The following is a 23,939-nucleotide window of genomic DNA, read 5'->3' as shown; positions in this document are numbered from 1 at the left end:
AAAAAGCAGTAACGGGTGTCTGCTATGCTTGCCTAATGAGCCATAAAATGAAGCCCTGGGTGATGTGCTTCTTGCATCAAGCCCCTGGTTAAGCAATGGCCAGGCCGGTGGATGGGGCTATGCATCTTGTCACCAGACAACAGCTCAAGGCTCTGGCTTTTCTAATCACAATTGATTAAAAGGTAAAAATATTTATATGCACACACCTAATTTTCCATTATCTTAAGAACTTTTTCTCAGTAATTAGTTTCTCCATCATCCTTTTGAGAGAATGTGAACATCATTGATCTTTGTTTCTTTAATTATGATAAATCCTCGCGGGAGGCTCCCCCAGAGGCTGGGCCTTCCTTCCTCCCCAGGACGGGCTCCCACTCCTCCCCCGAGGTCCTCACTCCCACTGTCAGCCTCCCTGCTCAGAGCTGGCTGTGCCACCCTCCTGACACTCAGGGTCCCGCACACGGGGCCCCAGGCTCTGCGCCCACGAGACCCGTATCTTTTCGTTAGGGAGAAATGTGAGAAAAACACACGCCCCAAAGTCTGTTACTCTACCACTTTTTTTTTACATTTGCTCGCGTCAAATAACAGGTTTAGTACGTGCAGACGTTTTAAGTGGTTTCTGTTCTAGTGCACATATAATACTGTTTTAACATCTAATCGGCACTATTTTCTCAACATCGAAGTCGTTTTGAAAACTATTATTGTAAACAATTGTATCATATTCCAATAACCTCGTAAGTCCAAAGTCACCTTCCCTCCCTTGTATGCTGAAATACTCTTCCTCCCCGATACATACCCTTCGACAGGCGATGCCACAAATACCTTTAAGAACGGAAGTTTGCCTTTTTGTTGTTATGTGTTTGTTTGCTTGTTTCTCCAGTGCAGTGATGTCTTTGTGGGGTCAGTGGTGGTGAACAGCTTTTCGAAAAGGTGGTGCAGATCTGCAGGGCGGGATCTGTCTGGACAGGGCCGAGTGCAGGCCCGAGGACAGGCCCTGGGGTCAGACGGGTCCCCTCCCCTTTGTTCTCACGCCTGTGTTTTATGAACTCCTCCCGGACACCAGCGGCCTGTGCAGCCCCCTCCCCTTTGCGTGGCCAGGATCCAGGGACTTGGGTCCGACGACGGCGGGCTCTTCTTCGGAGACTGGGTAGTAAAGGCTGTGTCTCCGGTGCCTTTCTCTCTCCCCCCTTCACCCTCAGCTTGCTCCCTCCGGGGAAGCCCCACCGTGTTGTGAGCTGCTGACAGAGAGACCCACGTGGCAGGGAACTGTGGGCAGCACCTTCAGGGGCCCGGGGCTCCCATGGAGGCACTGAACTTCCAGCACGAGGCATAACCTCTCTCAGAGGCCAAGCTGCCGCCAGGCCGGGGCTGGGGGCTGGTCTGTCTTCCCGGACTGCAGGTCTGCAGGGGGCATTCTGATGGGGCGCCTCCCTCCCACTCCAGGACCCCCCTCAGGAGCACATTTGGATAGTATGTGGATCCCAGGCAGAGGCAGCATCCCACACTTCGGGGTCACCTTCTCTGGGCTACTCAACCGTGGCTTCATTCTGTAGGCAGAGCCTGGGCACTCCGCACCTCCCTGTCAGACTGGTGTGAGGGGGCCAGCGAGTCTCAGAGAGCCAGCACACAGTAGGTGCTCAAGCCACGTCAGCCACCAGCCTCCCTGGCCCATGCATTTATCCCCTGGGGCCTGACGACTTCGCACGCCCCTCTTCCACCTCAAACTGTGGACAGCTGTCCACTCTCTGGCACCTGGCGGGCCCTTGGGGATCCCTGCGCAGTTAACAAAGGGGCGAGTGGACCAGAGGCTCAGTCAAAGGCCTCCATGTAAGGGCAAGGCCACCGTCAGCCCCAGAGGACTGTTTCCAAGGGTCAGGGCTGGGAGGCCACAGTGTAGCCACAGGTGCGGGGAGCCAGCAGGTCTGGGGACCCCAGAGGTTTTGCCTGCTGTGCGCTCACAGCATCTCCTCTGTTCTTCTTCCAAGGGCCTGAAGCCAGATGACGCATGGAAGATGGAGAGGGGAAGAGAAGTGGGGTGTGGATGCCGGGGTGTGCCAGGGGAGGCTCACCGGGCCTAGCCGACTTGGACCCTCCGCCCTAATGCTCCAACAGCTGAGGCTGAGCTGCTGCCCCAGGGGCTTACTCAGCTCAATGCAGCTGCTCCAGGAACGGCTCCAATGCCCGCCCTTCTGGGTGAGGCTGGGGCCTCTCAATACTTGCAGAGAAGCCCCATTCCCGGGCCCGTGCACAGGCACGCACACCAACACACACGTGCCCTTGAATATACGTGCATGTGTGCGTACGCACATGTATACATGCACATATGTGTGTGCGTGTGGGCACAAGAGTGCATTCTTCATCCCTTGGCATCTCCCAAAGGGGATCAGCCTAATTTCCTGCAAAAGGACAGTGACAGGTGTGCAGGCTCTGAGGTCTCAGGGCTGCTTGGGAGACACCTCTCTGTGCAGGTGGGGCCCATTCTCACCGCACCCTGCCCATCAGGCCTCCAGAACCTGGGCTCACTCCCTGACCGACTTGGGTCACCTGCCTGCTCTGGCCAGCCTCAGTTTACCCAGTTGTGCATTGAGCCTCACTGGGGTTGTTTCAGCCCCGGCGGTGGAGGACTCACCCCCATGCTACCCAAATCCTGGCCAGTTTTTCCTGCATCCCTGCGGTTTTCTGACAAAGAGGGGCATGTTAGCGCTTGAAATGTTCTCACCTCCTGCTATTTTTGCAAGAGGCCTGAACGCAATTGTTAAAAATAGAAATAATGAGGGAAGGCAGAAGCTTCTGACCTTGAGTCACGAGGCCAGGACAGGTTCCCAGGATCCTTCCCGGCTCGTGATGATAGATGATGGTCGCGCTGCATGTGTCCTTAGCTAATTTATCCTTGGCCTAGAGAGAGAGAAAGTTTCTGCCTGCCTTTTTGGGGGGGTGGGGGGAGAACTGGAAAAGTGCTTTAGGCCCAGGAGCTTTGCCTGCTCTGTGTCAGGTGCTCTCTGGCTGGCAGTGCTGGGTGGAGCTTGTCCCAGGTGCTCCAGTCAGCACGCCACCTGTGCTGGCCGGAAGCCAGCAAGGCCCCACCAGACATCTGGCTGTGTGCCAGGACTGGCGCTCCCATGTTCCTGCTCCCTTGAGCCGACCCGTCCCCTGCACAGGGACTGTGAAGGCTAGGGATCCTGCAGCCCCTTGGGAGGCTGTGTGCTGGTGAAAGAAGGGCCGTCCTCCTGGATGTCCCACAGGAAGGCTGTGTAGGGCAGGGCCTGGGAGGTGGCCGGACCCCAGCATCTGGCCACTGCATTTGGAAGGGCCCATGGCCTCTCCTGCCCAGGAGGATTCAGACCCCTCTGGGGTCTCCCTGGTGGGGAGGGGGCAACACTGGAGTCCAAAGGCCAGGGTCCAGGGGTCACCCCTCAGGAAGTCAGGAATGCAAGGCCCCAGGTTACATGTGAGCCTCTGCTGCCCTGCACTGCTGGCCGGTTGCCTTCCCCAAGCCCAGAATCAGGCCGGAGCAATTCCAGGTCCTGGGCAGGCCACACCCCACCCATCCTGGGGCTCCCCCAGCCCCTCTGCTGAGTGAGGTACGTTGGCAGGGCAGCGGAACCCAGCACGGGAGCAGAAGCCCCTAGGTCCACAGGTGTCAGCGCAGCCGTGGCGTCACCACGGGCGCCCAGCACGCTTCCAGCCCTGGGGTCCTGCACCTCCACTTCTCGTTTTACCCCACGCATCGTCCAAACTGCCCGGGCCTCTGAGAACAGTAAAGTCTTGGCACCTGTATTCTCCAGGGAAGGGCCAGCCACACTGGAGAGCGAGTAGTGGGTGGGGGACACTGATCGTGGAAGGGGGCTGCATTTTCCGGGGAGGGGTCAAAGGCAGTCTTGGCACCCCCTTGGGTCCCCCGAGAGCTGGGGCCAGGGGCTTTCTAAAGGGTACTCGGTGTCCCCCCCAGCCTGTCCAAGGCTCCTCCTCGGCTCCCCAGAGACAATAAAGACTGCCCTGAGGGCACCGGCACAGACCGTGCTGAGATCCCGACTGGCGGACAGCAGCCTGGAGCAGGCTCTGCTCAGAGGGTCGGAGGAGATGTCACCTGGCCACGGGGTGGGGAGGGCGGTCTGGGAGGTTCAGGGCGGAGTGTCAGCAGGGGTCCCTGGGGTGCTGACCCTGAGACCCAGGTAACAGAAGTGCTTCAAAGGGAAGTGAGCTACCTCAATGCTTGGCTGTCCTCCAGCCCGGGGGCCAGTGACATGGGCTTGACCCCCAAGTGAGATCCCTTTGAGAAGTTTCTGGACAGCCCCCCACATCTGTCCCAATGCCTGTCTCTACGGCACTACGTCTGCCTTCCTGCTTCTAGACCTTCATCCTGCAGCTTGTCCAGCCTCGCTCACCCTGGCTGACGATTCCGAGTCTTCTCCTCTATTCCTCGACCCAGCAGCACAGTGTGGGCCCTGGAAGCCGGCCCCTCTCAGGGGGCCGAGCTCTCCTTCAAGCTTTCGGATGAAGAGCCGAAGCTGAATTTTGGGGTATTCAAGTCATTCCTCTTTGGACCAAATGCAGTGATCTCCCTGGACCAAGAAATCTTTTCAAATGCTGTTGCAGCACCGGGAGGCTCGGGAGCAGATCTGAACCACAGTTACGGGATCCCCGGGAGACAGGCAGCCGTCCAGCAGGGGCCCAGGGGAGAGGCGGAGGAGAATGGGGTTTTGGCCTTGACCGCTGGACGCAGGCCTGAATTGCAGAGCTGAACAAACACTGATTTTTGTCTTCTGGTAAAGAGAACAGGTTGGCCGGAGAGGCCCACGCAGATGGCCACGGGCAGAGGATGGAGGAGAAAGGACAAGGGCCTCGGGGACGGGGGGCAACCACACCCGTGGAGACTGGCCTGTGCCCGGGCTGTGCCCAGATACAGGGGCGCCAACAGCGGCCGTTCCTGCAGCGACGCAACCGGCAGGAAAACAGACTGGGAAACGAAGCTCAGTCCGTGGGTGCAGGGACCCCTGCTCAAGGCCAGGCCTGCAGGCCGTGCCCGCGGCCCCCGCTCGGGTGCCCACGGCCACAGGGCAGCGCCACAGCCCTACTACCATAAGCGATAACGCAGAGGTGTGAGCAGAGCCATCTGTCATTCATAAAGTGCGACGTCGCCGTTTTGCAAAGCCATAAGCCGTCCTGGGGCTCAGCCAAGAAACGGCCTATAAAATCCTGAGTAATGACCTCAAAGCATACTTTCCAATAGAAAGAATATTCCAGGCAGCTGTTCCCAGGATTTATCTGTGTGCAGTAATTCTACCCCAGAACGATGACCGGGCTCCGCGTCTGGTGCCCGTCTTCGGCACCCCCCACCCCCGCCCAACAGCAGCAGGAAGGCGTCTGGAACGTGTGCCCCAGTCCTGGGAGCACGGGACCCTCTCCCCTGCGTGACACGTGGCTGTGCACTCACATGCCGGGCCCTTTGCCGCCGGATGCATCGGCACGCAGGGGCCTGGGGGAACGCCCACTGTCTGTGCGATCTCCAAGTTACCAGCGAGGAGGAGCTCAGCCCTGTCCTGAATCTGTTTCTACGGTAACGCTGGACCAGCAGCTGTCGTCTGGGTCGGACGAGGGCATGCATCCTCCCTTGCGAGGGCTGTAGGAGACCCCCCTGAACACACGCCCCGGGGCAGAGCCTGCGGTGTGCAGAGGACAGGGAGCCTCAGGAGAGGGGCCCGCGGGAACCTGCTCGGGCCCCACTGGGGGCTTGCGCCCAACAAACACAGGACACCTGGAATTTTCATGATCTTGCCGAGGAGGTTCTCAGCACTGGCCGTAGGGGTCAACACTGCTCTTCGCACGGCTGCTCCCCCAGGGAGAACGTGACATCCCCACACAGGGCACACGGGACTCGAACGGGTCCCTGTGATTAGGAATTACAGCTGCTTCTTGCTTAATTGACACCAATGTCTGCCGAGGGCAGTTTGGTTAACTGTCCGCGAGCACGTTTTTATACTTGTAACCTGCGATACTCCGATACCTGGTTTTTAAGAACCACATCTGAGCCACTCTACTCCTGCAACTAAGACTGGAGTCTGCTCCTGTCTCCTGCCCCGTCAATCTCTACATTCGCTCTGTTTTCCATCAAGGAAAGCGTGGTTATTTTATAAATTCTAGGGCATCGCCTTATCATATAAGGTTATGGCTGCAAACTCACTCTCCTCCCCTATTCAGTAGAGACACACGGTCTCGTCGGGGCCTCTCAAGACCTTGCTGTGTTGAGTTGCTTCCTTCTGCAGCTCGGATCTGGCCCTGCCTGGCTCAGAGCAGGGGTGCGGGCATGCAGTGAATCTTGTCATCATGTTCCCTCCTGGTGGATGAAAATAAAGTGATGTGACGAAATCTGTGGCATGAAAATGGAAATCAGACCCCACATAAATGATGTCAGGTGGCAACAGGCCGAACAAGCAAGCAGGGTGAGGGGTAGCAAGTGAGGGCGTGAAGATCTAAAAGAAACGAGGGAGCAAGCCCACAGACATCTGGCAAAGAGTCCTTCAACAGCACATGCAAGGGCCCTGGGGTAGGCACCTGCTTGCCCAGGAAGTAGAAGAGAGAAAAGAGCAAGACAAGTCAGGGAGTGGGGTGGAGGCAGGTCCCAGAGGGCCTTGCAGGCTTGGATGGAGAGTAACTGGAGGGCTTTGGGCAGAATACTGACCTGTTCTATTTGTCTTAACAGGATCACTCTGAGGTGCCATGCAGTGTGCAGTGGGGGTGAGGAGGGCAGGGCAAGGACGGAAGCCAGGGAACCAGGGAAGAGACTGTCCCAACATCCAGGCAACTGACACCAGCTTCGATGAGCAGTGGAGGTGGTAAGAACATGTTTTGAAAACTGCATTAACAAGATTTATGTCCAGGATGATTCCAGGATTTCTCGGCCCAGGCAAATATTTGACCAGGAGGAGCATTGGGGTGGTGGGTGGTGGGGGACGGCGGGCAGACTTTGGTCTTGGGCATGCTGGGTTTGAGATTTTCATCGGTCATCCGAGCAGAGAAAGCCCGTTGAGCATTCGTTCTGCCCACGTGGAGTGGGAGTGCACAGTGACATTTATGGGGCTGGAGGGGACAGCAGGGGTGCATGGAGACGGGTGCCGGGACAGAGCTCGCGTCTCCAGGTGCAGGAACCATGAGGACGGCAGAGAAGGAGCAGTGGGGGTAGGAGGGCACTGGAATCTGCTCAGCGGTCTGGATATCAGGGCTGGAGCCGGGGCGATGGGGGGAAAGGAGCCTGGAAGCCCTCAGCTCACGAGGACATGGCGCTTCCTCACTGAGCGAAGTGTCTCTGACAACTCTCTGGTGAGCGGGGCGGGGCAGCAGGTCCCACGGGCGCCCCAGTCCGAGAGACGCACCGTCCTGCTCTTCATGGTTTGCCGAGCATTTTAACACCGACAAGAGCTGAGTTTTACAAAGTGATTTTTCAGCACCTACCGAACAGTCAGAGGATTTCCTCCCTCTGGGCAGTGGACGGAGTGCTCGCTGCTTAGCGGTGGGACGGCCTTCCCGGGGGGACAGCAGCGTCAAGACTGTGGGAAGTGGCCAGTGACTTGCCATGCTTTTCCTCCACTTCGGAGCAATTCCCGTAACGTGCCAAGTGTCTGTTCCTCGAATGTCTGAAAAAGTCAGGCAACGCAGGCCTGACTTCTGTGTTTGGGGATAAATATTTGACCATCTTTCAACTTCTACGATGATGCGTCTAGCCCCATTTTCTAGATCTTTGTTTGAACTTGTCTTTAAAAACCCTTACTGTTTGCATCATCAAGCCAGTATCGTGGCACCGTCTCCTCAGGGATGCCCCCCCAGCCCTGCGCCTCACTCCAGGGCCCTCCTCGACGTCCGCCTGTGCCCCTCACTCTGGCCTCACCGCCCACTGGCTCTCCCACTGGCCTCTTCCAGCCTCGTAGCCACCTCCAGCCCTGCTCACTTTCTAATGTGTTTGCTTTTGGCGTGTTCTGCCTGAGTTCATCCCTTCTTCATGTGGGATTTTTAAAATGGCTCCTCTGCTAGGTTCTTGGCCTGAAAACTCAGTTCACATGCGTGTGGTCCTTACTGTCTCTAGTGACTGTGGTCATCACCCCAACTTCCCTCTGAGGGCCCCTTCGGTGTGTCCTGCAGGTTTTAGTGGACGCTGTTCTCACTTACTTTCGTTTCTTTAAGAAAAGATTTTATTTATTCTACAGAGAGACACACAGCAAGAGAGGGAACACCAGCCGGGGAGCCCGATGTGGGGCTCGATCCCAGGACCCTGGGGTCACGACCTGAGCCGAAGGCAGACGCCCAATGACGGAGCCACCCAGGCGCCCCTTCACTTGCTTTCATTTTAAATTAGTGTGTGATTTCCCTTCTGGCTTCCTTAATGACCCCCAAATTATATATACACGAGTGTTTTTATTTGTGGTATTAATTTCCAGGTAGAAATATTTTTAAAGCCTAGCTCTTGTTTTTATTAAGCTGCGTTGTGCTCAAGGAACAGACCGCCCATCACAGTGCGTGTGTTTCTGTCTGACACGTACAGCACGCACAGGGAACGGAGGGCAGGGCATCTGCCCTTGCGATTTCTTGACATTCTCCTTACAGTCAACAGATGGTCAGTTTTTGTGGCGATTCCACGTACGACAGAATACCAATCACGTATTCGAGTAATCCAAAGTGTCCAAACTTAAGTCAAGCTTTTTTACTGTTTTATTTGTTCCTTTTTGGTTTCTTGACCTGTTGCTTTAAATTAGAACAAAGAGCTCTATTTTCCAAAGACCCCGCAGGCTATGGCCTTGTGGCCGGGAGTACGGGAGCCAGAGGCCCCGCCTTGTCCGCTGGACGCTTCCCCACCCCCTGCTCCGAGCCACCCCAGGAGTCCCTCAAAGCCAGCTCAGAGGACACAGGTCTCCACGGGCATCTCTCGGGGGGTGGCACTTCCCCGTGCAAGCTCTGCTGGGCCCATTACCCCATCGCTCCAGCCCACCAAGTCCAGTTCCACGTTCCCTGGTGGCAGCAGACACGGGTTCAAACCGCACACCCCATGATGCCTGGACACAGGTGCCCGGTGGAGGCCATGACCTGCCCCTTCTCCCTGCTGCCTGTCCGCCCCCAGCTCCCAGAATAGCCTGTGGCCAAGGCTGGCCTGCAGTAAACAGCCCCAGGAGCCTCCCTGCTGGGTCCGGGATGAGTAATCCTTAGGAAAACACCAAGGATCTGAGAGAGGTAGGTGCCAGGACCCAGTGGGTGGGTCCCTCTGAGCCTCCCTCCTGGCCCCTTCTGGAATGTGCTCCAGCCATTTGGGCAGGAAAAGCAGTCATCCTCCGTGGATGGGCCTGCAGCACCCAGGACGGTCTTTCTCCAGCCTCTCTGTCTCCTCACCCTGTTATGCAAACCTCAAAGCGTCTTCCGCACCCTCGTCCTGGTGGTGGGGGCCCCACGACACAGATGACCGCCGTAAGGGCTCCTCCACGCCGTCCTCCATCCCTCACTCAACAGGCAGCATTACGCTCTCCTACACTGCCGTTCCTCCCGGGCCTCCCCTCCAGTCACTGAAAGCAGCCGTGTATGTATGGTGAGCCCTCAGGCAGGCCTGCTGGTGGCGTCGCACATCCGGGGGAGGTTCAGGGTGCGAGGCTTGCCTCCTCTGCGCTTTACCCAGGACCGGGGAGAGACTGGCAGACGTCCAGGCTGCTCCCAGCACTTTAGAGCCATGGCGTCTCCCATGCTGCCTGCCCCCAGGGACCCAGCCACGAAGAACCCAAAGACCCAGCATCCACATCCCATGCCCAGCCACTTGCCACCTCTCTGCTTGGAAAACCCCTCCCTCCACAACCCACCGGGAATGCCACCCCCACCCCTGCAGCCCATCACCTTCCCCTCACCCCTGCAGGGCCTCCCCGGCAGATTTCCTTGGACGGCAGCCTGGGGACATATTCCCGCTGGGGCGTCCCAGAGAACCCAGAGCTCTGGGTCCAGGCACCCTCCCTGGTCTGAACGGGCGGTTGGTCCTGCCTTGTCCCGAGCCATCGGCCCATTCCTCCACTCTCTCGCACACATAGCTCCTCGAAAGTCACGTCTGCCCTTGATCCCCACCACCCTCTGCGTCACGCAGGACTCCTGCCAGCCTCACCGCCCCCACGCCAGGACCGTGGGGGGTAAGACCACCAGCAGTCAGCCTCTAGGCCGCACCGGCAGGCCCACGTGGCCTCCTGGGTCGTGGTGCTCCTCCTCTGTTCACCTGACCTGCCACACCTCCTGGCCTCAGGGGCAGAGGTCCCAGGGCCCAGGTCTAGGCCCTGCTACCCATCCGTTCCCGGTGTTTGGGCACACCCACCTGTGGCTCTGTGTATACTGGCGACTCCTGAACCGCAGCACCCAGACCCAATGGGGCCCTCCCTTTCTCCTACCCCACGGCAGATCCTTATTCTACTTTAGGACGTGTCTGAGCCCAAGACCCGGGGGGCCCACCCCACCCGGGTCCGAGCCGCCACCTCCCACCCTTAACTGGCTGCACCGCTGTTGCTGCATCCACACGGCCCCAAGCCAGTCTTCCCTGTCCTGAGACCACCATGTCCCTCTCTGTCCCTAGTCCGTTGCCGGCTGCGGGTCTCATGTGGGCTGCCCAGCCCGGCTGTCTCCCCCTCACGCAAGTCCAGCTTGAGGAACCAGCCGGACACGCTCCCACCCCAGGGCCTTGGCACTTCCGGTCCCCTGCCCAAACGCTCCGAGACCTCCTCATGTGCACGTTTCTAGCCAAGCGTCACTTTCTCAGGACTCTTCCCTGACCACCCCGTATGAATGGCCCTCACCTCACCCTCTCTGCTGTACCAATTTTATTTTTCGACAACATTCTTATTACCACCTGACATATTGTACATTGGTTCATTGGGGCTCTAGCCTTTGGGAGAAAAAAGCCTCCAGAACCTTTCCCTGGTCTCTGATAAGGTCTCATGTCAGCCCCGGGGCCCTTCCCAGAGCTGCCCCGCCTGGCCCACCCAGCCTTTGCTCAGGGACAGGAAGGCAGATGCCTAAGCGAGCTTCCGGCCCCTACGTGCGTGTGTCTGTGTGTCTCTGTGCACATGTCTGTGTGTGTGTGTCTGTGTGTTTGCTTTTTGTGATTTCCACGGAAGAATGGATTGAACCAAATCAACTTGCTCCTCAGAGCAAAGTATAAAGGGTTTTCGTACTCTGTCCCCTGTAGCATGCGCGCTTTTCGTAGGCCACTTCCTGTGTGTACCTTAGCCTGCTAACGCCCGACCCCACGTCGGATGGTGGCTTGTGGTCTTCTCTGAGCCCCTGCTCTGCACCAGGGCACAAGGCATGGTGGGAGGCCCTTACGGAGAGGGGCATGTGCATTTTAGGGGAGACAAGCCATAAACAAAACAGCAGATGTTACCTTCAGATAGTGGTGGGTGTTGCTAGGAAAATAGAGCAGTTGGACACTGAGGAAAGGGGGTGAGGATATTTGGAAACCATCTGGTCAGCGAGACAATGCCTCTTCAAGGTGATAGCTGAGGTGAACCAAGAACCATGCAAGGGAGCCATCCAGTGGTGAACAGGAGTCCTGCTAACACCCCAGCTCCCCAAAGGATCCAGCAGGGGAAAGGCTCGAAATAAGTGCTCTGTGAGCCCCGTGAGGCCCCTACCTGCAGTCTATGATTCATGGGGTCTGGCCACCCCACGGCCACCCTGAGGGCTGAAGGGGCCAGAGGCTGCGGAACCCCAAGGCCAAAGGAGACATGGTGGGGCTCACAGTTCTGCTCCCCCAGTGGAAGCGTGAGGGGCTTGCTCACCGACCTCCATCTCAGCTTGGACATCCTCTCCTTGGCCTCCCTGGGTAACCTTGCCCTAAGTTACTCTTCTGCACACAAATGGTGCCGTGTGGGAGGGAGGGGGAGCTCCATGTCCAGGTCAGACCCACCTTCACACCCTGCCCCCTCCAACGTCCAGCCCCTCCTCCAGCTCCAGAAGGGCCCAGGGACCTTTCCACTTACTTCAGATGTCTTCAGAGACACTTACGTCACCAGCCAGCTGGGTGGGAACTCCTCTCCTTCACCAGCAAGCAGCCAGTGGTGCCTACTGCATGTTAGGGCCTGAGCCAGATGTGGAGATTCAACCATGAGTCTCAAGGATAGAGTACCCTGAAAGCAGGTAAGAGGAAACCAAAGTCCAGAGAGGACAGTGAGATGCCCAGGGCAGCACAGCAAGTGGACAGGAAAGCAGGGGCTCCCTCCTAGGCCCCCTACCACAGTCCTGCCAGAGAGGCTGACAATTTGCAGTGCCCCGAGGGCATGGGGCAGACAGCCTGTTTGCTGGGCGATGGGTATGTTTGGACTGCCTTCCCTGGCCAGAGTCACTTACCCTTCTCACCAGGACTTTAGACTGACGTGCACATTACTATTTCCTCTTGGGGGCTGGGGGCCCAGAAGAGGCCACGTAGAAGTGCCACGCCCCTGGGTCTGGGTGGCTGGTTTTGCGCATCCAGCGAAGCAAAAGACACACACAGACACACACACACAAGCCACGGCCAAGGCAAACACCAGGTACCTCTCAGTGCCAAGCGAATCCTAGCACAGGGGCGCCCGCGCCACCAGAGTTAAGGCGCAGGCGTGTCCCCTTGGGGTGGGGTGGGGCCCCAGCCCGGTGGAGGAGCTGCTCCGGCGTTCCCTCCGGATTTGCTATTTGGACGAAATACCGAACTCCTCTCGCCTCTCCGGCGGTGGCGCCCCGTCGCCCCCTCCTTCCCTCGCCTGCAGCAGGGCGCGTGGGGGGCCTCCCGAGGGAGTGGGGTGGGGGCGGGGGGCACAAGGTCGCCGCCGGGCGGGGAGCGCATCCGGCGGCGCAGACGCCCAGCGGCTCTGGGGAGGGACTTGGCCTGGGCTCTGGCCCTCGGCTCATCTGGGGAGGAGCCCGGAGGCTGCAGCTGGCGGCGGCCGGCCCCGGGCGGGCGGAGGTCCTGCGTACAGCGGCCTGGCCGGAGAGCCGCCCTCGACAGCGCCCGCGCGCGCTCCCAGTCCTGCAGGAGCCGGCTTGCCGCGCCCGAGCCCTCCGGCCTTCGTCTCTCGGGTCTCTCCGTCTTCTTTCGGCAACCGAAGGAGGAAGGCGCCCTCTCCTTAGCGGGCCCGGAGCTGCAGAGGCAACGCGGGGCGCGGCCGAGGGAGGAGAAAGAAGAGGGAGCGGAGTCGGCTCGGGCCTGGCGGTGACTCGCGGGGCTGCGTCTCCGCCAATCTGCGGGCGCTGACGCGGGGGGCGGCTCCGCGGCTCTCGGATATCTGCCGGCCCGGGCGCCGAGAGGCTCGGCCGCGCGGGCGCTGCGCTCCGGGGACGGCTGCTGCACCTGCCCGGGGACCTCCCCGGCCGCTCCGTGCGCCCCCCCAACCCCGAGCCCGCCCCCTCCTTGTCCCCGCGGCCCTGCGCCCTGCTCCCGCTCCAGGTCCCCGCCTCCGGACCGCAGCGTGAGAGAGACGAGCCTTACCCCAAGGAACCGCCCCTTCTCCGCCTGGCCGGCCCGGCGCCTGGCACGGCCCACGGAGTCGCGGAGGGGACTGCGCCGCGCTATCTCCACCGCCACCCCCAAGCCGCCGCGCCCTGGCCTAGATGGGCCGCAGCGTCGGGCCCCTGCGCGCCGGATGAGCGCAGAGACCCCAAGCCGGCCGCTGAGTGCGCGGGGCCTCACCCGGCTGCGCACCCAGCTCCGCGGACGAGGGCCGCTGGGCCCGGCCGCTGAGGGCGCGGCCTCTCCGGAGAGGCGAGAGGGAACGGCCCCGAGATGGCCCGGCGAGCGGGCTCTTTGGCGGTGGGCGCCGTACACGTGGTGCGGGCCGGGGGACAGCCCTGGAGCTGGTAGCTGTCCGACGCCAGATGGACCTTGACCTGTGCCTCGGCACTGCGTTCGCGCCAAGCCAAGACTAGCTGGGGCACGGGCGGAGCGCGCTCTGGGAGGGCGCCCGGAGTCCCAGGCCGCGCTCCCGGGCGCGGCCATGAAGATGATTCTGGTACGCAGGTTCCGCGTGCTCATCCTGATGGTGTTCCTGGTGGCCTGCGCGCTGCACATCGTGCTGGACTTGCTGCCCAAACTGGAGCGGCACGCCGTGCGGCCCTCGGGGGAGCCCGGTTGCTCGTGCGCGCAACCCGCGGTCGAGGCGGCGGCGCCTGGCTGGGCCAAGGCGCGGGGCCGCCCCGGGGAGCCCCCGGGCGCCTCCTCCGCCGCCGGCGACGCGGGCTGGCCCAACAAACACACGCTGCGTATTCTGCAGGACTTTAGCTCGGACCCTTCCTCCAACCTCACATCCCACTCGCTGGAGAAACTGCCGGCCGCAGCCGAACCGGCCGAAGGCGCCTTGCAGGGGCAGGATCCCAGTGGTTCCCGGCCCCGCGATCCCGCGCACCGGCCGCTGCTCCGAGACCCCGGACCCCGTCGGTCGGCGCCGCCCCCTGGCCCGAGCGGGGACAGCTCTCTCCTGGCTAGGCTGTTTGAACACCCACTCTACCAGGTGTCGGTCCCACCGCTAACGGAGGACGACGTCCTCTTCAACGTCAACAGCGACATCAGGTTCAACCCCAAGGCGGCCGCTGAGAACCCTGACTGGTGAGTGAGGCGGGAGGCAGCTCAGGGTGGGTGCTGGCAGGCCCTGAACCCTCAAGCGGCCCTCATCAGCCTGTGCTCCCCTTCCCAGGAAGTGCCCTTGCACATCCCGGCATTGTTTAAAGAGGCCCAGGGGCTCGGGAACCCCCAGGGGGCATGGACCCCCAGGCAGAGTCACCACCTCCCCTCCCGCAAGGGGAGCTGTGTGGGGCAGGAGGCTATGCTGCCATTGCTCTTGCCTTTGTCTTCAGAACGCCTGCCTCCCTGAGAAGGGCTGCTGGGTGGTTTGGGAGTTGCTCCTTGTGGCGTCCAGGGAGGGTCAGTGCGGACCGTATAGGACAGCAGTGCTGGCCTGCAAGGTCCTGGTCACTGGCCCGGAAACCGAGTCAGACAAGGCACGCACGAGCTGGCAAGGGAGTGAATGAGAGCGCTTGCCCCGAACCTTTCCCTGGGGAGCTGCTGGCCGCCAAGCTTTCCGATAGTCCGCGACATTTCTCTAGTGGACACGTCAGGAAAGTCTGCAGAAGCCTAATGAGCCTTGTAAGCCAGTCGCTGAGAACAAAATTAGCAGAGGGGCGTGCTGGCCCCGATGAGGCATAACAGAAGGGTTCTCCCAGCCAGGGTGCAAACAGCAGCTGCCCTTGGAACAGTGCCAGCCGCCTTGGGTGACAGCTTCATAAAAGGTGTGAAGCATCCTCGGGAGCATCTCTTTAAGCTGTCCTCCTTTCAGCCCTTCCCCCCAGGCCCTCCTCAGCTGCACCACGGAGAATAAGCAGATGCTGACGGCTGGGGCCGTGAAATATTAACCAGCAGCAAGGCCAGAATAAATAGCGACCTGCAAAAGGTTACCCAAGCAACGCAGGGGGGAAGGCTGGCTTTCCAAAACATCCTATAAAAATCCTTTCTACCCTGAAATTTGACCAGGCCCCGGCTTTTCTGTCTAAATGCACCAACGTGTTTGGTGGCCTCTGAGCCTTGTCTGCTGGCCAGGTTCAAGGAAATGCTTGGAAACTTGAGAATCGGAGCTGTGGAAAGACAGAGCCTGGGACTGGGGGTCAGTGATGTGGCCCCTGGGGGACAGGACTTGGGGCCAGAGGGCCTCGTCTGCAGGCGAATCAGAGCTAAGTTCCGCTTTCCCTCCAGCCGAGCAGCACATAGGCTCTGTCCTGCCCCCGACTGGCCCCTTGACTCCAGAGATGGAGGGACGGACCACGTGGGCGGCAGGCCCTCACTTTGGGCCTCAGCTGCAGCGAGCGCCTGCCTCTTTCCTCTCTCCCCACCCAAGACTGCTCTCGTTAAAATCAAATTTAGCTTCTTGCATCATTTCTGCCCTTGGTTGTTGGAACCAAAACAGAGCGCCTAGGGAAGGTTCCTGACAGGCGGGGTGTGTCTCGGAGGGGCACATAGTTCGTGGTCAAAGATGGCTCTCTGGTCTGTACCCCGAGCTGACATCACACTTGTGGGGCTGTTTCCGTGACCCCGGGACAGACGCGGTAGGGCCTGGCACTGATGTTCTGGCCTCGGTCTTGATTTAGTTATAGCTGTCTGGGCGTCTCCCGAGGGTAAGTAAGAATTACGGTCAAGATGTGTGATTACTTAGAACAACAACCACAGAAAAGGTAGGGACGTCCGCAAGGTCCTGTTTGGGCAGAACATCTTTGAACAGATCTGCATTTGTTTGGGTCCAAAGTTAAAACCTTGGCGTTGGCACCAACTCCGCCGTATTCATCCAGATCTTACCACGCCGTTCTTTCCCTGCTGACTCCGGGTCCCCTTCATTTTCTGTAGGCCACGTGAAGGCACTGAAAATGAAGAATTCTTGCCCACGGGGGAGGCGGCAGTGGACTCCTACCCCAACTGGCTTAAGTTTCACATCGGCATCAACCGGTATGAGCTCTACTCCAGACATAACCCAGCCATCGAGGCCCTCCTGCGTGACCTCAGTGCCCAGAAGATAACCAGCGTCGGTAGGTGCCCTTCCCGAGCTTTCTGATGGGGTCAGGTGTGCTGGGGGCTGGCTTTCCTCTGCAGGAATGCTGGGATGCCATTGCTCCTTGCTGGAACATTACCCCCTGGAGGGATTGATAAGGGCAGCCTTCTGGAGAGACAGCCTGCAGGGCCGAGGGGAGGGGAGGGACGCCTTCGATGCCGATGCCGTCAGTGGTTCTGGGGGTTGTGGCCTGCTGTCGCGAGGCTCGCGAGGGAGGGACAGGTGCAGCACTGCTATTCGTGTTGCATTCTGCTTCCCCGCCTGAGGAGGGCACTTTCCAGACTACAGGTCTCCCCTCCAGGGGTAAAGACGGGGCACGTGCCCCTGGTGGCTGGGGCGCCTCCCTCAGCGCAGCAGGGAGACACAGGACCGAGCTCAGAGACCAGCTCTGCACCCAGAGCCCTGCCAGATGCTCCTGCCGTTTCCTGTGTGCGGGGATGGACCAGGGCTCAGCTCTGTCTCGGGCAGAGGCCCGTGCGCTTAGTAATTCAGAGGCACCGTCGCTGAGTACTTTGGGATCTGCTGAATTGGACAGAAAAAGGCATCCAATTACTGATTTCAGGGAAGTGTGTCAGCAGCAGTTTCTGAGCTTGGGGGTTTGCTGCCATTGCTCTCAGGCCTGTAGGCGATTGTTGGTGAAGGTCGCTATTAGTCACCGGCTTGGAGAGGCACTGAGGGTGGGCTGAGGCCCTGGGGTGGAGAGAGCAGCCCTGGGGGCTTTGCAGGCAGCTGTCCGGGTACACACCGCTGGAAAGGGGTGCAGGGAGGCCGGTCAGGGTCACTCTGTGAAGCAGGCAGTTTCAGACACTGTCTCCTCGGGGTTCCCTGAAGCAGCACTGATGCTGGAAGGGTCGCAGGATCCCGGGGCTCCGTCCAGTTGCTGCTACAGGGGAGCGAGGCCGGCAAGTGGGCTTTCCAGCGACCTGGAAGGACTGTTTCCGGCTCTTTCTGCCCAGTACTGAGCTGTTGGCTGGGCATCCCCCCCCCACCGCCCCCCGTGTAGCTTCTCTCTAGCATGTGACTGCTTCCCTCCCTGAAGGGAGCGTGCAGAGCCCGCTGGTGTTTCCTCTCCCAGCTGGCTGCACAGGAGGGGTCTGACCCTGCCCCGCCTCAGCCCCGCTGCCTCCCTCCAGCCCCTCGCAGGCGTCAGAGGCTCCCGGTGGTGCTGGGACGCGGTCTGTGTGCATAGCGGAGACTGTCCCGCAGACAGCCACGGCCGGGGTGCCCTTTTCACTCCTGAGAGTAGGTGCGGCCATTAAAGACGTATCCAGGCCTTGCCTGACTCATTCACCCGTTCAGCAGACTTTCTGGGACACCTCCTGCCCTTCAGCCCCTTTCTGGGTAGTGGGTGAGGATGAGAAAAGCTCGACGAGGTTCTGCTGCTGACCTGAGAGGCCTTGGGGGGAGGGGGGGGGGAATAAGGGCTTTGAACACTGTTCACTTAGAATCTAGGAGGCTTTAGAAAGGAGGTGACGTCCGTCTAGAAGGAGGGGTGTGGAGCCCCTTCTGTAAGAAGAAACGTCTGACCCGGGGCTTCGTCATAAAAGGGGGCACGGAGGGCTGGGCTTTCTGGGACAATGAAAACAAGGTTTTAAAATTAGAAATGGTTTTAGGGAAGTACAACGTTAAAGGATGCTGCTCTGCTGGTGTCTGCGGCGCCCCTCTCTGCCTCGGTTTCCCCATCTGTCAAATGGGCTTGGGGCTGCTCGGGTACGTTGCATTTGTTCTGATAAGATGGTGCATATGACCAAGCTTGTAACTATTAACTAGTTTTCTGCACCATGTGCTGGCAGGGTCCCCACTCAGTGCAGGACCCGGGGGGAGGAAGAGCCGCTGGGATTCCCAAGGCCGGCCAAGCTCGCCGTATCCCTCAGGGAGCAAACAGCCTCCAGCCCTCCCGGGGCACCCACTCTGTGCAGAGGACAGGGCCCAGCAGCTTGGGGAGCAGCTACAGAGAGAAGACAGGCTGCTTGGGTCACAGGCACATTGCCCACCCTAGGGGTCCTCCTCTCTCTGTTCCCCCGGGGGCCTGGCCTGGAGGCACCTCCCTCCACTTTGGTCTGACTGCCCGGGGCGGTGGTGCCTAGGCTGCCTGAGCGCGGTGCACGGCGCCTGGGTCTGGGGGTCCCATCCTAGGGTTCTGGCTTGGCCGTGCCTGGTGGTGTGACCGGGAGTGCGTCCTTGCCCCTCTGTCTCCAGTGGGCTCTCTGTGCTGCTGTCACTCACTCCCAGACAGCTCTGGCCGGGCCGGGCCGGTCCTTCCCTGTCCCCGTGCAGGACGGGATCAGCGCTGGAAGGCTGCCTGACGCACCCGGTGCGCGGCCTGAGTCTGACCCTGGTGCCACTCTGGGCAAGTGCACGAGTCCCTGGTGCTCTGGGTTCTCACGTGGGACGTAAGAGGGTTCTCACCTGGGACCTGTGATCTCTGGCTTGCCAGTCTGAAATCCAAATGTGTCTCGTTCAGCAAAATCTGACTCGCCCTGAACTTGTATGGGAGCAAACCCTAAACTGACAAAGCTATTTATAAATCCTTATTTTTCTCACTCGGAGCAAATATTCACGTGTTCTCTGAGGAAATAGGAGTGTGTGTAATTATGGGTTCTGCCCAGACCCCTTTGGGCCATTGCATAATGTGTGGGATATACACATTACCTGTGCCTTTTGTCATCTGAAATTTTTGAAATCCATGAGTGCTTCTGTCTACAGAGATTGTGGTGAAGGGCATGGGCCTGTGAAGCATATGTCGTGGGGTGGCTGAGAGCTGCAGTGAGGAGATAAGAGAAGGTAAAAGCAGAGCCTAAGCAGTGTCCCTGCCAGTAGGTGTCTCTGCGGGGAGGGCTTCAGGGGCAGGCCAGAGCCCCCTTGACCACAGCAGCGTGTGCGGGACAAGCCAGTGGACGGCCTCAGCCGACACTGGGCTCCACTGTCCCTGCTGCGTTGGTGAGCTCCCAGCGGAGTTCAGGCTTGTGCAAAGGCTCTGGTCCACAGGGAGCAGCAGGAGAGGGGCTGGCCCTGGGCCAGGCCGCAGGCAGCCCTTGGAGATGCACGCTTTCGGGGCTGTGTCTGCCCCCCCATGCAGCTGGACGTTTTGACTGAGAGCCCAACCCCCTGCGTGGGACAGCAACCCCTGGCTGGGCCCTTGGCTTAGCAGAGCCAGCTGGGCAAGTTTGGAAAGGGAGGCCCTAGCTAGGAACTATCTGCCGTTGGCGGCCCCTGCACCTAGCCGTGCTGTGACCCAGAGCTGGACACAGACTTTGAAGGCCTTGTGGGCAACCCTGGAGGGCAGCCCCTTTACAGGAGCCCAGGCCTACCTAGGGGTCAAGGGTCAGCAATGCCATCCTTCTGAGCCTGAAATGGGAAAGAGACACAGAAGTCACACTGACCCACAGTGGTGGTATAAGGAAGTGTCTAAGTTTCAAGAGCTGGAGATCCAACCCACTTCCAGCACCCCTTCTGTAAACAGGGAAACTGAGGCCTCCAAGACGGGGGCGGGGGGGGTGTCTTTCGAGTGCCTGCTCCCAGCTCAGATCTCTGTCCCCTGCTGCCCCGCTGTGGTTTTCCCTTTAATCTTCAAGTGTGCACCCCGCTATTAAGCGCGAGCCTGGGAACATTGCTGGAACAGCTCCTGCAAGGTTCCCAGAGCTTCCTGTCCGAAGAGTTGCGTGAACTCTCCCCGTTCAGAACCACTCGATCCAGTTCAGGAAGCCCGTGTGGCCTTCGGTACAGCTGCTGTGGCCGACACACATGTATTTATGGCCAGGCTCCCGGCTGCTTGGTGGCGGCCCTTCCTGCCCGCCTTTAAGGAGGCTCGGGCCGTTATCTACCTCTATTCAGTTGGAGTCAGGCATGCGGCCGGTGATAATTCATTCAATCGGTATCGTGCACAATTACGGGTGCAAAGAATAAATGACCCAATTAACTGCGTTGTACTCGGGATGCTTAAGAAGGAGAAGTCACACTCTGGCTGGAAGACGCCACCACGGCTCCATCCAGGTTGGAACACAGCTGCGGTCAGTGCCTGGGGAAAGGAGAACTGCTCCGCAGGACCGAAGTCCTGGCCGCTGACTGATCTAGCTAGGGTCCCTGACTAATTGGCCGGTGCGCTTCCGGGAACAAAGGCTGTGGCTGGGGCAGCCCAGGGTGGACAGCTGCTGGAGAGCCTGGGGGGCCGCCCTGTCTCATTGGTCAGAGGCGGGCTCCTTGGGAAGGCAGTTCCAGCCCCAGAGAGGTCACAGTCCCCCGCCCGCCCCGGGTGGTTGCAGTGGGTCCCAGTCTCCAGGTCCTGGCTCTCCGATCTGGAGACTGACAACTGAAAATGCTCAATTCGCCAGAGGCACCTTGGGCCATCTGGGAGGAAGGACGCAGACCACCCCAGCCCACCCCGAAGGACGGCACCCTGAAAGGTGGCAAATAGCTGAGCCCCTCCTCAGTTTTCCTTCCAGCCGTCTGGTCCAAGATCGAGCACACAAGCCCAGGCAAGTGCCCCGGGCACCCGCTTTCTCCATCTCGAGCGGACCACAGCTGGGCCCCAGAATCCAACAGGCATGTGTTCCGATGGTGTTCCTTCCAGCTCCAGGGAGGGTGCTGGTTTCCAGCTGGGGCAGTGCTGTACTTTCTCTTTTAAGTCAATTTAACTGTCATAATACGAGTGAGCTGTCTTTGAGAGCTTGGCTACACCGCGGTCTGGGCTGGGGGCAGTTACACTCCAACGTCCTGGGGGTGCGTGTGAGGGTCTGACGTTTCGTAGAGGGCTGCCGGGGTCTCATAGCGAGCGGGGCAGGAGGACCCCAGCCCTTAGAGCCTCCTCTGGTCCCTCCCTCGGAGCAGCCCCCTCAGTGCCAGCCAGAGTGCCCACCGGCGACGGACAGGAGGACACGCACCATGCTGCTGTTTGAGGGCCCACGTGCCTCGATGCCCAAGGGCAGGAGAAGGGGCTCTGCATGGCACCCAGGGGTTTAGAACGCGGGTTAGATCGCACTCCCGCCAGGGGATGAGGCGTGTGGTGTGGGCAGGGAAGAAGAGCTGACCTAAGTGCTACTGGTGTCACAGCCCTCAGATCTGAGCCATCCTGGGCCTTAAAACAAGGCAGTGGCTGTGAACATATTCGGACCACTGGCCTGACCATGGTCCCTAAGGACAAACATGAATCCCACTTCCCAGACCAGGTGACAGGGGCCCCCACGCATGGCCAGGCAGTGCCTTACACATGGGCCTGTTTGTGTGGGCCACCGGTCGCTGAAGTAGCATTAGTTCATGTAAAAGTCAGGACGTGGGGGAGGGGCTGCTTGTTAGAAATGGGGAGCCTGGCAGTGCTGACGCTGGCTTCCAGGGGAAACAAATTGCTCAGTGACCCAGGTCACTTGTCCCTGCCAGCACCGAGGTGTGTGATGTGGGATGGGCCAACGGCAGAGCCCAGCGTCCTGTCTCCTGCTCACGCCTCCTTGGTATGGCGGTGTTGGGTCCTCGGCCAGGGTGGCACCCCTTTACCTTTCGGGGCTGTGTCTCGCCTCCCAGGGCTGCTCTCGGTGCTTGGTTTACTCGATCCTTCCTAGGAGGACCCTAAGAAATGCAGGTCCCGTTCTGGGTCTTCTGAGGGGAGCTGTGTTCTGGGGAAAGACAGCAACACCCCACAGTGTGCAAGTGTCTTAGTGGTCATGGGATTTATAGCATCCACGAACATCAGAATAAAGTACAGGGTGTTCTGTTAGCATCTGTTAGCATGCGCAATTACTGACACGTGTCATTAATGATCACTAGTCAGTGCTGATTAATACCATATATTAACGCATAGCTGGGGATATGGCTCTCGAGGGAGAGCAGGAAAGACAGAGCTGACATCCGTGGTCTCAATGGTGGGACATGCCTGTCGGAGGCAAGCAGGGGAGGGGAGAGCGTATGTAAGAGGCGTGGTCGGTGGGGCTTGAGGGAGCCAGGCTACCAGTTAGGTGCCCTTGTGTGTCAGTGATTTGACGACAGTGAGGCCCAGGTTTGGGTGGGCCCGTGGGGATGGAGAGAAGGTGGCAGGTGGGGCTCGTTCAGGGTGAGTGTCTTCTGGGGACATGGCCCCTGGATATGTGCCGGGACAACCCCGGCCGTAGCCTGGCCTCGAGCCCACGGTGGGCTCACTGCTCCGTCAGGTGCCCCCCAGGGCTGAGGTTGGCCAGGTTTTGACAGGCCTCCGTCCCCCGAGAAACATGGAGACCCAACCAGGTGAGCGCACGTCCACCAGCTCTCACGTGGGGCCCTTGCTGCCCACCTGGGCTTCTCTCTGAAGTTTGCCTCCGCTCCCATGGCCTCTCTCCCCCGCACTGGGGCAAGATTCCTCAAGTCTGGCTTCAGGAAGAAACCCCAAACTCACACCCTCCTTCTCGAGGCCTGGTTAGTGTCCCGGCTCTGCCACCGGGGCCCTCGGCCCTGACCCCTTCCCCAGGCCCCTCTGCAGCAGCAGAGCAGGGCCACCCGCTCCAAGCGCAGACTTGGGGGAGGTTGCCTCTCACCCATCCCCAACGAACACTTGGCCTTTGCCACGACGTCGGGCAGTTTGCATGTGGGTTTTTGCAGGGAGACCGTACCTGATTTTCAAGCGGAATTCCAAGTGTCTTCCAGCTGTCGACCCCAGCTTGGCAGGGTGAATGGTGGACCCAGGTGGGAAGGCACATGTCCCCAGACAAGAGAAAGGTGGTGTGCAGGGCAGTTAGCAAAAGCCTGGCCTTTCCAGAGTCCTCAGTCACCCCGAGATTCGAAGGCCCATTGGTTTCTAGTTACTTGCTTGGTCCGTGGAGAGGAGCTGGAAATGCAGCGGAAAACACAGGTCAGCAGGGCTTTGAGATTCGCTTCTAGAACGAGAATGACTAAACTGACCAGATTTGCATAATAATTTATTATTCAAGAAAACCAGGATTACAGGCCCTGGAAAGAGCTGATGTGCTGTCCCCGATTGGCCTGGGAAGGAATAATTAAATCCAGTGACCCCAGTTATTACATGGAAATGGGGACATCGCATGGGGCTTAATCGGGCCACTAATTTTCTTAATGATCACTTCTGTTTTCATCTTATTAAAAATGTAATAAATGTTCATTGTTGAAATTTAGAAAGCACAGATAAGGGAAAAAAGGAAATTGAAGTCATCTGTGGTTGTACTCCTGGGGGGTGAGCGCTGGGCCCCAGCTGCTTATCTGTGCATGCAGATTTTCCCACGCGCTCACATAGGCGCCTCCCAGAGCAGGCGGCTCGCGGAGTGTAAGCGCTTCCTAAGCCGCTTTGCTTAATAATAAAATAATGGGCCGTTTGCTGTGTCATTAGAGATCTTTTGGTGCCGTTAAGAGGGCCACCTAGTACTCCATCACAGGGATTACCGTGCATTTTGCTTCTGG

At 59.3% G+C, this 23,939-nt stretch overlaps 1 protein-coding gene across 1 annotated transcript in view; it reads left to right on the top strand.

Moving 5' to 3' along the window:
* Positions 1-13,416: 13,416 nt before the first annotated feature.
* Positions 13,417-23,939, top strand: part of FAM20C (FAM20C golgi associated secretory pathway kinase) — a 44,265-nt gene continuing 33,742 nt past the window's right edge. Inside the window, exons 1-2 of the mRNA XM_026490023.4 lie at positions 13,417-14,578; positions 16,364-16,542. Coding sequence (XP_026345808.1) covers positions 13,971-14,578; positions 16,364-16,542 — 787 coding nt within the window. The 5' untranslated portion in view covers positions 13,417-13,970. The remainder of the gene's footprint in view (positions 14,579-16,363; positions 16,543-23,939) is intronic.

Source organism: Ursus arctos, unplaced genomic scaffold (genome assembly GCF_023065955.2).
Source record: "Ursus arctos isolate Adak ecotype North America unplaced genomic scaffold, UrsArc2.0 scaffold_2, whole genome shotgun sequence".
Lineage (NCBI taxonomy): Eukaryota > Metazoa > Chordata > Mammalia > Carnivora > Ursidae > Ursus > Ursus arctos.
The sequence above is the reverse complement of the archived record's forward strand: the minus strand, read 5'-3'. Positions and strand labels throughout refer to the sequence as shown.